The 14,230-nt window shown below is 67.7% G+C and overlaps 2 protein-coding genes across 10 annotated transcripts; both read left to right on the top strand.

Annotated features, from left to right (window-relative positions):
• Positions 1 to 484: 484 nt before the first annotated feature.
• On the top strand, positions 485 to 5,857 carry NPDC1 (neural proliferation, differentiation and control 1). Of its 5 annotated transcripts, none has more exons than XR_004956325.1 (9): positions 490 to 806; positions 3,358 to 3,504; positions 4,532 to 4,657; positions 4,741 to 4,924; positions 4,990 to 5,056; positions 5,129 to 5,213; positions 5,294 to 5,373; positions 5,526 to 5,594; positions 5,692 to 5,750. XR_004956325.1 is itself a non-coding variant. In XM_036239315.1 (9 exons), exons 1-9 carry the CDS (start codon positions 695 to 697, stop codon positions 5,840 to 5,842), a joined length of 1,017 nt encoding a protein of 338 aa, XP_036095208.1. In that variant the 5' UTR covers positions 490 to 694; the 3' UTR covers positions 5,843 to 5,857. The 5 variants fall into 5 exon arrangements, 3 of the variants coding, with proteins under 3 accessions (XP_036095209.1, XP_036095208.1, XP_015986444.1); XM_036239315.1 differs by having other exon boundaries at positions 4,741 to 4,920; positions 5,692 to 5,857; XR_004956324.1 differs by having other exon boundaries at positions 491 to 806; positions 5,526 to 5,619; positions 5,692 to 5,746.
• Positions 5,858 to 8,704: 2,847 nt separating this feature from the next.
• FUT7 (fucosyltransferase 7) lies at positions 8,705 to 11,770 on the top strand. 5 transcript variants are annotated; one of them, XM_036239311.1, is made up of 4 exons: positions 8,705 to 8,828; positions 9,380 to 10,164; positions 10,504 to 10,638; positions 10,729 to 11,770. In XM_036239311.1, the coding sequence occupies exons 3-4, from the start codon at positions 10,626 to 10,628 to the stop codon at positions 11,742 to 11,744; spliced, it is 1,029 nt and encodes a 342-aa protein (XP_036095204.1). In that variant the 5' UTR covers positions 8,705 to 8,828; positions 9,380 to 10,164; positions 10,504 to 10,625; the 3' UTR covers positions 11,745 to 11,770. The 5 variants fall into 5 exon arrangements, with proteins under 5 accessions (XP_036095204.1, XP_036095206.1, XP_015986481.2 ...); XM_036239313.1 differs by having other exon boundaries at positions 9,673 to 10,164; XM_016130995.2 differs by lacking the exon at positions 8,705 to 8,828 and having other exon boundaries at positions 8,978 to 9,470; positions 9,673 to 10,164.
• Positions 11,771 to 14,230: the final 2,460 nt, after the last annotated feature.

The following is a 14,230-nucleotide window of genomic DNA, read 5'->3' on the forward strand; positions in this document are numbered from 1 at the left end:
GGCTCATCAACAGCTCCAGCCAGGCTCCTCTTGCCCCCTGGTGGCCTCGCTTGAGAGCGGCCGCCCCATTTCAACTGGTTCTGTGCGCGTGTTTGCTTTTCCCCGTGTCTCTCTGAGAGCCCGCCGCATCTTTGGGCACACCTGTGCATCCTTGTGCACCTATCCATCTGTGCGCCTCTGGTATCTCCGTGTTCCTGGATGCTCGCACCTCTAGCCGCGGGCGGGTCCTCTGCTCCAGCGGGGTGGGGGTAGGGTGGAAGTTGGCAGCCCCGCAGGGAAGGGCCCGAGGAAGCCCGCTCTCGGCCAGTCCCTAGCCGGATTTGTGGCGAACACAGAACGTCCCTGGCTGCAGAGGCCAGAGAAGTTGAGGCACCCTGAAGCCCGCTGTGGGGAGGGGTCGAGCCGAACTAAGGGGAGGGGGCGGGGCGCAGACTGGAGGAGCCGTCCCGCCTCCGCAGGTGGAGCGCGCAGGCGCACTCGTCGCGTGCGTCCTCGCCTCCGCGCCTCCATCCCTGATCTTTTGCCGCAGCGTCAGCGCCGCCGCCGTCGCCTCTTTTCTCCTCTCCGCCTCCTCTTCCTCCTCCGCCCCCCCGCTCCTCCTCCTCCTCCTCCGCCTCCGCCAACGCGGCGCCCGGAGCCGGCGCCGAGCCCCGGGCCGTACGGTGCCATGCTGCCCCGGCGGCGGCGCTGAAGGATGGCGACGCCCGTCCCTCCGCCCTCCCCGCGGCACCTGCGGCTGCTGCGGCTTCTGCTCTCCGGCCTGGTCCTCGGCGCGGCCCTGCGCGGTACCGCCGCCGGCCGCCCGGGTGAGCGAGAGCGCTCGGCGCAGGCCGCCGGGCACCCCAGGGCCGGGATCGCCGGGCGGGGGTCGCGCTGCGCGGCGCCGCCGTCGGCCTCCCCGCCGCTGCCTCCGCCCTCGCCCGGGCCCGCAGACCCGGCAGGCCCGGCCCGCGCGAGATGGGGTAAACAGCCCCCGGTCGCCGGGGGGCCCGGCTGGATGGGCCCTCCCGGATTCCAGGCGGCGAACTCGAAGTTCACGCTCGCTTGTCTTTGTCTCCGATCCGGGAGCCTTTCTCTCGGGAGGGCTCAGTGCGTGGGCCCGCGCCGGCAGGCCGTCCTGTGCGCGTTTCTTGGTGCGCATCTCGGGCTCCGTGGGCGCGGGCCTGGCCCTGGGTGCCCGGCCACCGGCATCTGCCCTGGGGTCGGGGTCGCAGTGCTGGTCTGCCTGTCTCCGAGCCTCAGGCGATGTTGGGCACGTGCCTAGCTTTGCTGTCGTGGTGGGTTTTGAAGGTTCCTGGGGCAACAGCATGTCCCGAGCTCAGGGTTTTGCTCTGGTTTCAGTGGAAGCAGGAGGTGCGTCCAGTCTCAAGCTTCCTCTCATCCTCAGCGCTGGAGGGTCTCGCCATTCTGTCTTGGGTGCTGGGGGCTGAGGGTCACTGCCCAGGGTAGACTTGAGCAGAGAGCGATGGGTCTGGGGTCTTGGGAGACCCACCCTGCTTCCCAGATGGGCACTGAGGTTCCAGGCAGTGAAAGTGCAGGGACTGGTACCCCAGGGGACTGAGCCAGGACACTGCCCGAACCTTAACTCAGTTCCCCTGTCAGCCATACTGGAAGGCGCTGTTCTTAGCCCATTTTACAGATGAGCAAACCGAGGCACAAAGAAGTTAAGTGACTGGTACGTGGCAGCTGGGATGCCAGCCTGGGCGATGTGGTTCTGTATGTGCGGCCAGAGCCGAGCAGGCTTCCTCTTGGGCACAGCACCCGTGGGCGGGAGGCTGGCATGGCCAGGTGAGGTGCCTGCTGAGAACCTGGCCGCAGGGCCTGCAGGGTGAGGCCTCCTGAGGAAGTGGACTGCAGCCCCTGTGCACAGTCCCTGGGGTGGGCAGGTGCCAGGGCAGCTGCTCACGGCTTTATGCTCACCCAGATGGGTAGGGCGCCAGCCTCTCTCCAGCCGCCATTGTTTCCGGAACCTCCTCCTGCACCCTGAGGCTGGAGTGGGGACTCTTCTAGGCTTCTGCCCTTGGCCTGGTGCACTCTGGGTGCTCAGCACTGGGGGGCAGGAAGCGCTTGGCTCCCTAGGCGCCCAGCTGGTGGGCGGGGTCCAGACGGACCTGCTGGCACAGGCTTCATGTTTAACCAGCCCAAGCCCCAGGTCCAGCTCACCGATTCTGGTGCCCACTGCCCCAGCTTGTGCAGGATGGTGGCTGCCTGGGATGGGCCCCCTGCCCACTTGCCGTGGGGACTGCTGGAACTTTCTGGAGCGGCTGCCTACAGCCAGGATGCTGTGTGTCAGGTTACCATGGAAACCAAGCCAGGCCAGCCAAGGTCTAGAGAAGCACAGAGCTGGGCATTCCCTGATTTCCCATGTCACCCTGGGCCCCGGTGGCCCTTCTGCAGCGTGTGGGGTGGGGCTGGGCTGAGAGACACCAGAGACACCCCCACCCTGGCCTCCCCAAGCGAGGCTGACCCACCTGCCAGTCTCCCCCTGGCTCTGCTGCCCCTGCTGCCCACTGACTGCGGCCAGTGCCCCAGGCCTCGGGACATTCCTCAGCTTTGAGGCAGTTCATCTTCCACATCTGAGAGGAAACTGAGGCAGAGCTGGCCACTGCCCAATACCCCCCAGTGTCAGGATGGGACCCGTTGGCTGTATGCACAGGACACTGCCGTCTGGGCCCCAAATCAGGAACTGGGCCTTGCGAAGGTCCCAGTCCTGGGCAGTGGTGGTTGCAGGAGTGACCCCGGCTTAGTTTCTGTATCCGAAGTGAGACTGGTCAACTCCATCCTCGGTCTCCCCAACCCCAGCAGCTTCTCTGTGCCCTGGGGACAAGCGGAGCTTTGGCATGGGGGGAGACCGTCTTCCAGGCCAGGACCTTACTCTGTTTCGGCTTCCGTCTCTGCTCACCAGGGCTGTGGGGTGGCTCGGGGCGGGGTCTGGAAGGGCGGCCAGCATCCTTTGCTGCCCCTGCACCAGAGAGACCTGAGCGCCACCCTCTGGGGCTTCCAGTCTGGACAGGGGCTTGCTATGGGGCATGCTGACATTGGAGGTGGGACTTGGAGGGCCGCAGGGCCCTGCCCCGGGGAGCTCGGTGCTGTCGGGACAGTGGGGGTCAGTTTCCGTGTAGAGGGCCAGATAAGGCCTGGACAGTGGACTCTGGGGAGTGGGTGGGGCACGGGAATTCCGATAAGTCTTTGGACTGTTTGTCTTCCTGGTTCTGGTCCCTGGTGGTTGGGCGGAAGGGCCTGCCCAGAACAATGGCCAGAGTCAGGCGGGCCAGCTGCATGGGGGAGGGGAGGGCGGCTGGGACAGGCTTGCTCTGTGTGGGGACATGACCCCGCTCTGCTCTGGTTCCTTCCCAGATGTGGCCGCCTGTCCTGGCAGTCTGGACTGTGCCCTGAAGAGGCGGGCACGGTGCCCCCCAGGTGCCCACATCTGTGGGCCCTGCCTTCAGCCCTTCAAGGAGGACCCACAAGGACTCTGTGTGCCCAGGACGCGCCAGCCTCCGGGTACGGGGGAGCGGGGTAGCCTTCCTCCCTTCTCCGCGCTGGGACATTCGCCCCCCTGGCCTCGGCCCTCAGGTCCTCCGAGCTCTGTGGATTGCCAACGACTCATCCCCCTCCAAGTGGTCTGGTGACTCTTGCCAGATGCCACCAGCCCAGAGCCTGGCAGTGGGCTGAGGCGAAGGGCAACGGATGTCTGGTGTGAAATGCAGGGGTGATCCCGGAGAGGCGGGGTCGGAGTTCCCCAGGCCTGGGGACCCACTGGGTCTGCAGGAAACCCCTCTGGCACCCACTTCTGTGCCGGTGGTTGCCCCCACTCTTTGCCCAGCGTGACCCCCCCCCCCCGATGCGCACTCGTCCACTCCATGCGTGGCGGGGTGCCCCACCCACCGACCCGAGGGCGCCGCGTGAGCGCGGGTGCGATGGGATGCTACCCCGGGCCGCCGGCGGCGCTGAGCGTCTGGGCTGGTGGCTGGAGAGCCCCGTTCCTGGCACCGTGCGGGGTAGGGACGCAGAAGTGCGGGCCTGCCGTAGAGGCGCACGCTGCTTTCGGTGCCGCTGGGTGCCTCCTCGGAGCCTCGCCTGTGGGGCCCACCGCAGGGACAACGAGGTGTCCGGCCACTAGCCCCATCTGGACAGACGCCGTCCCTCTCTCCTGGTGACTTGGTGGAGGTGGGGGATGAGAACGGGGCCTCTCCCCGCTCCCTGGGGAGTCACTGCCCCTCTTGGCAGAGAGGCAGCGGGGTGGGGTGACACGTCTCAGGGCTCTGTCCACCCTTTGTTGGTAATTGGTGGGGCGAGGGGCACCCCTGCCCTTCTCCTGGCACCGCCACACCTTGCTGCCACCCCCACTTGTCCTGGGAGTTTTGCTGTCCCCAGTGAGCTCCCTCAGCTGTCCCCACGGCAATCCAGGATGGCCAGGGGCTGCTGGCCAGTGGTACTTGGCCCTCAGGCCAAGAGGGGCCTGGAGGGAGAAGCAGGACCTAGGAGGGGCTGGCGGCCTCTCCACCTGATGGCCCCTCATCGTCCCCAGGGGAGGGGCCGCCCCAGCCCAGACTGGAGGATGAGATTGACCTCCTGGCCCAGGAGCTGGCCCGGCAGGAGGCAGGGCGCTGGAGGCTCACGGCGCTGCCCCGGCCTGAGGTGCCCCGACGGCTGGGTGAGGCTCCCACCCCCTTTCCCCGCCCCCGCGTCCTTGTCCCCCGCCTGGTTCTGCTGTTACAATTCGCCTTCTTTCTGCAGCAGCCACCCTGGGGCTCTCAGAGGGAGGCCAGGGCCCCAACCTGAGCCTCCCATCCACTCCTGGGGCTCCTGCGCCCACGCCCCGCACCTCCTTGGGCTCCCCCGTGTCATCTGGGCCGGTGCACATGTCCCCCTTGAAGTCCCGGGGTGTACGCGGTGACGGTGTCGGCCTCGCCCTCGGTAGGTCTGGGCGGGCAGGGCGGCGGGGACCTGGGGCGACGCGGGCCCTCACCGAGCCGCTCCCCACAGTGCTCATCGTGGCCTGCGCCGTGGCTGGCGGGGCGGCCCTCGCCGTGGCAGCTCTCTGCTGGTACAGGTGAGTGCGGGGCCGGGAGTGGGGGGGCGGGTGGACAGGCGCGACCCCGCGTCTCAGGCTCGGCTCCCACAGGCTGCAGCGGGACATCCGCCTGACGCAGAAGGCAGACTACGCAGCGCCGCAGGCGCCCTGCGGCCCGCAAACGCCTGGGATCTCGGTGCGTGGCCCCGCCCCGCCCCGCCCCTCCACCTCCGCCCCTGCACCCAGGCTTGACCCTCCCTCCGCTCCCCCCCGCAGCCCGGGGACCAGCGGCTGGCGCACAGCGCCGAGATGTACCACTACCAGCACCAGAGGCAGCAGTTGCAGTGCCTGGAGCGGTGAGAGGCCCCCCCGCCCCGGCGCCCCGCCGCCCCCACCCCCGCGCCCCCCCTCCCAGGTCCCGCCGCCCCCGCCCTGGCTCGGCCGCTTCCCGCCCGGGCCCCTGGCACCTGGAGGGTGTAGGGGGATCCAGCCGTCCCGCCCCCGGCAGGCATAAAGAGCCGCCCAAGGAGCTAGACTCGGCCTCAGACGAAGAGAATGAGGACGGCGACTTCACGGTGTACGAGTGCCCGGGCCTGGCCCCGGTGAGTGCCGCAGTGGGGGGTGCGGGGCCTGCCGGACCCCGGGCCCCCCCTCATTAACGCCTGCCTTCGCAGACGGGAGAGATGGAGGTGCGGAACCCGCTGTTCGAGCAGTCCTCGCTGTCCGTGCCCCTGCCGCCCCCGCCGCAGTGACCGAGACCCACGCCTGCCCTCGCAAGTGCCACGGCCCGGTGGGGGCGGGGCAGGGGCCCGCGTTCCCCAATAAAGAGCCTGCGTCTGACGTGCGCTGTGCTTGTGGCTGTGCAGGGGGAATGGCCGGGTACCCCTTTGGGGGGAACAGGGGACCTCTGCTTCCCCTTGTACCTGTCCTTTCTGGTCTGGACCCCCAAAGGAGGGAATGAAGCGAGCAGTAGAGACCAGGCATGGATGGGGGCGCCTGAGACAAGCGGATGAGAGGGACTAGAGCATGGTTCAAATCTGCGTGGGGGGCGTGCCGGAGACCGGCCCCCTGCTCCCCCGTTGGGCCCATGGTGGGTGCTGCCTGGAGTGGGGACCTGAGGCTTCTAACCACACCCTCTGTGCCCTGCTAGGGAAGGGAGGCCTTGGTGTTCCAGGCACAGGACCACCGCCACCTTCTCCAGCCTTCACCCCAACAGACACTTCTGCCCCACTGGGGTAGGGGAGGGGTGCAGTGCAGGACTAAACCCGTGTGGAGTTGGTGCCACCTGCTGGAAGACCCCGTCCCACATATGATGGGAAGGGCTGGGGAGCGGGAGCCCACGGACACCGGGCAGTGGGCACCCAGCGCCTCCATGTCTGCACGTGGCCGGGAAGCAGGGAGAAGCGGGGTGCAGGCCTGGAGTGTGCTTTTGTTCCAGGGACCACAGGCCCTTGGGCCCCTGCAGCATTTCGGGGGGGAGGGGCCGCCAGGCAGATGGACCCAAGGGACACAGGCAGGTGCACCAGGTGGGCTGGGTGAGGGGGGAGAGAGGGCAGGGACTCCAGATGTCAGGAGCAAGGTCTCGGCCCATGCCAACCCCCTCTCCCCATGGAGCAAGGAGGGATGGGGGAGGGGGGCCTTCAGCTGAAGGCCCAGGGGTGGGGGTGGCGGGCCACGTGGTGTGGCCAGAGACCCTAAGACTGGGCCTGGGGAAGGGGTTTCTGGGGCAAGGGACTGGACCTGTGCCCCACTGAGACTGGGGTGCAGGTAGCATTGGGTTCGAAAGCCCCTCAGTGTTCCCCAGGGTGGGGGTCCAGAGAATGCTGGACCTCTGGCTCCTGAATGACGGAGGCAGCCCTGAATGGGGCAGACAGGTCACCGAGGAGAGGCAGGTGGGGTCGGGTGGACTGGGGGTTCGGGCTTGGCCCTGCTTGGAGCTAAAGGCTTGTGACAAAGCGGCTCCTCTCCATGGCCAGAGCCCACCCAGGCTGGAGAGCGCCCCCCCCCCGCCCCGCCCCGGCTCCCGTGTGGGGAGCCTGTTCTTCACGCACCGGTGTGGGAGGTGGAAGGAGGTGGTGCAGGGGCCGGGGACCCATGGGGGACCACAAGGGCAGCGTGATGAAGGTCACACATCCGCCATCACCTGTACCATGACACACACCCACAGAGAGGCGAGAGCAGAGAGGTTAAGACCCCACTCGCCAGCAGAAGTGGCCGGCCACCCTGCTGGGTCTGAGCCAGGCCAGTCTCTCGCTGACCTGACTCCGCAGACCCCCAGCCTGGAGCTCCGGGCTCAGTCCCTAAGGTCCTGACACTCAGCCTTTCAACTTCCCGCTGGCCTGACCAGGGCAGAAAGCGCCCACCTGGTGTGTCCTGTCTTTCCTAACTTCTTGGGGGTCCCCAACCTGTCCCTGGAGTCCCTGTCGCCCACTCCCTAGGGCCTCAGTGAACAGGGTCCCCCTTCCAGTGGCAGCTGCAGTGAGAGGGGAGCCGGCAGGGCTGGGGTGCCCCTGGGAGTGTGGCACCTGGCGTTTGTGGCTCCCGTTGGCCCCAGGCTCACTTGGGCGGAACCAGCCCCTGCGGCCCTCTCCCTCCCAGAGGTCCCGGGCCGTGGTGGGCGGACCTGGCTCCATGGGACTGGAAACCCCAATCCTGCGAGGGTGTGAGCTCTCTCCCAGGGTGCAGCACAGGAGTGGGGCTTGGGTCTCCCTGCAGGATAGAGGGGGCGAGCCAAGCACGGGGCGGGAGCGCCCCCCGCAGAGCCGGAGCTCCTCCCCGCACGGATGTGGGTGCGCCCCCCAGCCTGGCGGGACGGAAAAGAGTTGGGGTTGGCTGGCCGCTGCACACCTATGCCCTTGGGGTGGTCCAGCCGCTCCCGCTGCCTGCTGAGACTGAGCCCCACAGCACCCGACTGCTGCCCCCTCGACTGTACCCCAATCTGGGGGCCCCCTTGACCACCTGCCAGCCTCTGTGAACCCATCTTCCCAAAGCGGTACCCCGAACCCCACTGCACCCCACCCTCTTGCTGAAAATAAACTGCGCTCTGGCTCCCTCTGCTGCCTCTGCTCTCTGGAGCCAGGCGGCCATGCAGCGTGGCCAGCAGGGGGCCTCTGGGGCTCTGTCTGGACTTCACCCTCCTCAGGCCAAGCCGTGGAGTGGGCAGGTGGGCAGCTAGGCTCTGGTCCTCAATACCTGAGGCGTCCTTGGGTCTGGGGCAGGCAGCCTCCCCCCCACCGCCCCAGGTGCTGTGGTCTGCAAGGGCCCGGCGGTCGGGGCTGGCTGCCCCCGCTCCCCGCCCCCCCAACCCCCACCGTCCAGGTGGAGCCCTTAGCTCTAGCTTGGATTGCCACCCATGGGAGGCTGGCCGCAGAGCAGGCAGCGGGCTCGGGTTCTGAGATGCCCACGGGCTGCTGAGTGGGGTGCCCACCTGCATCCCGGTGAGCTTCGAGGCCTGGGGATCAGGCAGCAGGATGAGGCCCCCACTTTCCCTTTGACTCATGTCCTCTGAGAACCTCTCGTTCTAACCCATTTCTGGGCTAAACCTCAGAGCCCTGTTTTCCAGCCAGCGGGGTTGGCCCTGTGGCTGGCAACACGGGCTGGCAGGGCGGAGGCGGGGAGGCTCCACGAGATTGACCCAGAGGGGAGCAGGCTGTGGTGTGGGCGAGGCAGGGGCCTGGGCCGCCCTGGCCACGCAAGCAGGAAGGGCAGGGGCGCTGGCAGCCAGAAGCCAGGTCGCTAGCGGGCTGCGGCAGCGGCGGCTCCTTCCTGCGTGCCCCCTCCGCCCATCGCATGCCTACCGCACGGACAGGAGGTGGGTGCTCAGAGCAGGGCGTGGCTCATCTAGGGTCCCCTGCCAGGGAAGAGATGCCAGGGTGGGGCCAAAACCCTAGTGCCACCGTGCTCATTTCTCGAAAGGGTGGGGGCCGGTGACAGTTACCTGCTGGTCAGGCCCCGGGGTGGGCCAGCGGGGGCCAGGCCTGGCTGCTGCATCCACACCTTGGGTCAGCGGGCTGGTTTCTGACACATCCCAAGGCCCCCCCGCCCCTCCTTCGGTATTGCACAAGGCCCCACCACAGCTTGGAGGTTTTTCAGGGGCGGGGAGCCTCAGACGGCCCAAACTGTCCCCCTCTCCTGGACTTGCCTCTGTGTTCCCCATGGGTCTGCTGCAAGCTGCCTGGTCCCCACCCTGGAGGCAGTCTGGTCCTCACTGGGGACAGGAGCTGGGGGAGGCCAGCAGCCCTGGGAGCCTGAGCGTGGAGCAGACGGGGCTGGCGGGGCAGAGGGAGGCCCCTGGGTGGCATGGGGGGCAGACCCGGCTAACAGTTTCTGGTTGCTGTTCCTTTTCCAACATCTGGCCCACAGCCTCCCACAGCCTGACCAGCCTGCGGCCTCCAGGACGGGAGGCGTGCATGAGGCCTGGGATCGGCTTGCCACATCCTGCTGGGGTGAAAAAGTTAAGGGGGCATGAGCTGGGCTTAGAGGGGGTGCATGCCGGGGCTAGGGGAAGTCTCACCGCACTGACTGGCCACATCTCCAGCTCAGAGGAACCAGAGCAAAAGGGGAAGGAACTAGGCCTCCAGGCCTAGGCCCCCAGGCTGCCCAGAGGGTGGGGGAGGAGAGGGACTCCGACTCCAGCCTTCCTTTTCCTGGAGCAGGTGCCAGCCCCCTGCCCGCCCGCGTCAGGCGTCAGGGACTCGCGGACTCCTTCCCGTTCCAGTCTGGAAAGCCCCCTCCCTGCCCCCACCCTCGTCCTGGGCTGTGAGGCCTGGAGGAAGAGACCTGCGGCCCCAAGGGCAGCCCCCCCCGCCCCTCCGTCCTGTGCCAGGACGCTGGGCCTACCCCTGGCCTGGGGCTGCTGTGGACCTGAGTCCTCGGACAAGGAAGAAAGCCTTGCGGCCCCCTCCGGGGCCAAGCCCAGCCTGCAGCTGCCCACTGGGGACATGTGCCAGGGCCTTGTGCGGACAGATACTCCTAGGACCGTGGATGGACCTCATCTCTGGAACCTGGGTTCTGGAACAGGTGTCCTTGAAGGGCGAGGATGGGGTGGGGTGGTCCGGTTAGAAGCAACGGGAGAAACCCCAGCCTCCTGCCGAAGAGCTGAGCACAGCGCCTCTGCGGCACGAGAGGCCGGGAGCCCAGGACCTGCGGTGAGCAGGGCACGCGGGCGGGGCGGCACTGCCCTGGGGCTCCCTGAGGGGCGCAACGGCAGCTCGCCCACTGTCCACAGGTGCCCCAGTCCTCCATGAGCCTTCTTGGGGGGCCACCCCCACCCCTCCCTGAGGCCCAGGGGCCCCTCTCCCCCTCCTGCCTCCTGTGGCGGCCCAGAGCCCAGGGGGGTGGGGGCACAGGATCGGGCCAGCTCAGCAACTCTCCTGTGACCTCCACCCCTGGCAGCTGACTAGGGGGAGGCGGGGCGTGGGGGGAGGTTCGAGCTGGGGGGGCGGGGTGGAACGGGAAGGCACCTTGGTTTCCCTCATCCTGGGCAGATGAAAGACGCCCTCGGAGGAGGCCCCGTGCGGCGCCGCTGTGATTTCAGGGCACCTCTGCCTGGTGGCTACTGTGATTTGAGGGCCTCAGTTTCTCAGTTGACAGCTTCTGGGAGCTGTAGATGAACGACTCTGGTGAGTACCTGAGTTCCAGGGTGGCCCAGGCTGGGAGGATGGGCTGTGGGGAGCCTCAGGAGACAGCCTCTCTTCCTGTGTCCCATGCAGGGCGTGGCTCCAGCCAGAAGCTCCGGGCCCTGGGGGGCCTGGCCGGGGTGGCCCTGCTCACTGCCCTCTGGCTCCTGTGGCTGCTCTGGTGGGTCCCTGGGGGCGTCCCGGCACCCCAGCCAACGCTCACCATCCTCGTCTGGCACTGGCCCTTCACCGACAGGGCCCCGGAGCTGCCCAGCAACACCTGCACCCGCTACGGCATGGCCCGCTGCCGCCTGAGCACCGATCGCAGCCTGCTGGCCAGGGCCGACGCCGTGGTGTTCCACCACCGCGAGCTGCAGACGCGGCAGGTGCGCCTGCCCCTGGCCGAGCGGCCGGCCGGGCAGCCCTGGGTGTGGGCCTCCCTCGAGTCGCCCAGCCACACTCACGGCCTCGGCCGCCTCGGCGGAATCTTCAACTGGGTGCTGAGCTACCGGCGAGACTCAGACATCTTTGTGCCCTACGGCCGCCTGGAGCCCGGCGAGGGGCCCGCGCCGCCGCTGCCGGCCAAGAACGGGGTGGCCGCCTGGGTGGTCAGCAACTTCCGGGCGCAGCAGCGGCGCGTGCAGCTGTACCGGCAGCTGGCGCCCCACCTGCGGGTGGACGTGTTCGGCCGCGCCAGCCAGCGGCCGCTGTGCGCCAACTGCCTGCTCCCCACCGTGGCCCGCTACCTCTTCTACCTGGCCTTCGAGAACTCGCAGCACCGAGACTACATCACCGAGAAGTTCTGGCGCAACGCGCTGGCGGCCGGCGCCGTGCCCGTGGTGCTGGGGCCCCCGAGGGCCACCTACGAGGCCTTCGCGCCTCCCGACGCCTTCGTGCACGTGGATGACTTCGGCTCGGCCCGAGAGCTGGCCGCCTTCCTCGGCGGCATGAACGAGAGCCAGTACCGGCGCTACTTCGCCTGGCGCGACCGGCTCCGCGTGAGGCTGGTAGGGGACTGGCGCGAGCGCTTCTGCACCATCTGCGCCCGCTACCCCCACCTGCCCCGCGACCAGGTCTACCAGGACCTCCAGGGCTGGTTCCAGGCCTGAGGCCTGTGGGCAGAGGAGGCAGCAGATGACGGCTGGGAGCTAGCGGTGTGCGTGAACAGCTGGGTGTTGAAATCAAACCACAGGGCATCCGGCCCCTGCAGGCAACCCTCGGGCTCCACGGAGGCTGGGATCAGAGGCTAAGCAACCAGGATAAGGGAGGAGCGGGGTGGTCTGGGCAAGCTGCCTGGAGGAAGAGGCTGCTGGGCACCGGAACAGACATTTGGGAATTGGCGGGGGTGTTGTTGCTGAGGCCGATCGAAGACAAGAGACTGCTAAGGCCTTCCCTTCCCACCTTGATCAAATCTCAGGGCGGGGGGCGGGGGTCAAGGCTGTCCCCTTGATGTGGGGACATGGGGATGTGGGGCTGAGAAAAGCTGGAAGCAGGGCCCTCAGGGCTGGAGAGCTGCTACCCTGTGGTTTTGGGGGGGGGGGAAACCTGCGCTCTGGAGCCTCCTCTGTACCCAAGGTGCCCTGGCCCAGGGTGGGCGGGCACGTCGCCCCCTCTGCCCAGGGTCACAGCACCCCAGCGTGCAGACCTGTGCGGGCCGGCACTGTGCAGAGCGGGCCAGCTTGTTCTGGGCTGTTTGCAGCCTGCAGTCTTCTCGGGGAGGAGCCATCAATAATAAACAAACAAAGGACAAGAATGGCACGTGTCAAGGCTGCAAGGCACAGGGCTGCACCCGGCTCACCCCCCGCCCCCGCCGTGGGGTCCAGCCACCCGGACACACAGGCCTCCTTGTCCTCACTGGATCGGTCTGCCCCAGCTCAGTCGCGCACTCTCCCTGCCTGAGACGCCCTCCTCCGCGCCACCTCGCCCACTCCCTCCCACCCTGTGCCTTCAGCCCACCACATGGCAATGTATCAGAGAGCCTTCTCTGACCCCCAAAAGGCCGAGTGGGTAAACGGCAGAGTGCAAAGTCAGATACCTGGTTTGGGGGCGAGGGTTGAAGGTGCCTAGCTTCAAAGGCCCTGGGATTTCATTCTCAGGCTGCGTCAGCTTTGCAACGTGGGAGTCCCTCTGACAGGCGGCTGCTGGCAGTGTGGGCAGGGAGGGGCCACCAAGGACACTTCTGCAGCCAGGGAAGGCGCCCCTGGCCAGTCGGCAGCCTGTGGGGTGAGAAGAGAGGATGGTGATGAGTTTCTGGGGGTTGCTAAAATGGCCTTAGCAGGCTGAGCCCGTGACAGCAGCCGGGGACTCGCTCCTGCCCTGCCAGGGGCGGGCGGGGGGTGGGGGAGAGGGGTAGGGAAGGCCAGGCAGCAGGTCAAAGCAGGAAGCTGCCCCTGCCCCCTGTTTGGTAGTGGCTTGTGGGAAAGGCCTGCCTGTGACTTCCGTCCCTGACCTAGCCCCAGTGCTGACCTGGGAGAAGGAAGTGTCCTCAGGCGGCAGGGTGGGTGGGTGGGAGCTTGTGCCCCACCCACCTGCCCAGGCTGTCCTGCCTACTTCAAAGGAGCTAGGAGGAGCCAGAAGCTGCAACCCCAAGGTCTACCCTTAAGTTTAGGGGGCGCTTTCTATGTGCCTCGACACCGGACATCACACGGCAGACCACTCCCATTTGCAAGTGGGGAAACTGAGGCTGGGGAGAAGGCCTTCCAGCCAGGCACCCACCTAGCTCCCTCACAGCAGGGCCGGCCCGCCCTCTTCTGCCCTCTGCTGGCCATCTGAGGAATAGACCAGACAACCTGCCCAACCCGCTGCGGAGGTACCTCCCGCCTGTCCCGCAGCATCCTCGACAGGCACCAAACCGCCTCTGCAGAACTCACTCCGCCCCAAACTCCGTGTGCTGAGGCCAGTCTCACCCTAGGATATAGGATATGGGCCTGTCTCCCCACGCACCCTGCCTGCCCCTGCCTGCAGGGAGCACTTTGGAGACCAGTAGGTCCCTTTGGCTCCTCCTGACGCCCAGGAGCAGCGGCCCTGGCAGAGCCCAGCCAGGTCCGCCCTGCCGCTTGGTTACCAAGTGGCTCATTCACAAGGGCCACAGGAAACTCCTACAGGTGTGGGACAGCCCACCTGCAGCCCCTCTCGCCAGCCCCTCTCGCCAGCACCACCCCTGGGAAGGGGGGCAGGGCAGGAAGCGCCCGGCTGGGCTGGGCGGAATGTTGAGTCGCGGAGCCGTGAAGCGGCCGCCAGGGCGGCGATCTCCCCTCCCCAAGGGTGGGGCTGCCCCTGCAGCCGGCAGAGACTGGGACCTGTGTCACTTCCAGATGAAATTCCTGCCCCCAGTACTTCCGCGAGTGAGGCGGGTGGAAGCGGTGGCCTGGCGGGGGTCGACCTCCCCCCCGCGACCCCTCACGGCGCCCCGGGGCCAGTAACCACTTTGGTGCCCCTCTGCGGGAGGATTCCGACGGGGGCGGGGGCTGCGCAGACCTGGTGACTCTGGGAGAAGCGCGCCCGGGAGGCGTGAGCCGGCGGCCTGGGTTTAGAGGTGGGCTCTTGGGTACGTCACTTCGACGCCTGGCGAGATGGGGGCGACCAGAAAGCCGCC

Source organism: Rousettus aegyptiacus, unplaced genomic scaffold (genome assembly GCF_014176215.1).
Source record: "Rousettus aegyptiacus isolate mRouAeg1 unplaced genomic scaffold, mRouAeg1.p scaffold_m13_p_3, whole genome shotgun sequence".
Lineage (NCBI taxonomy): Eukaryota > Metazoa > Chordata > Mammalia > Chiroptera > Pteropodidae > Rousettus > Rousettus aegyptiacus.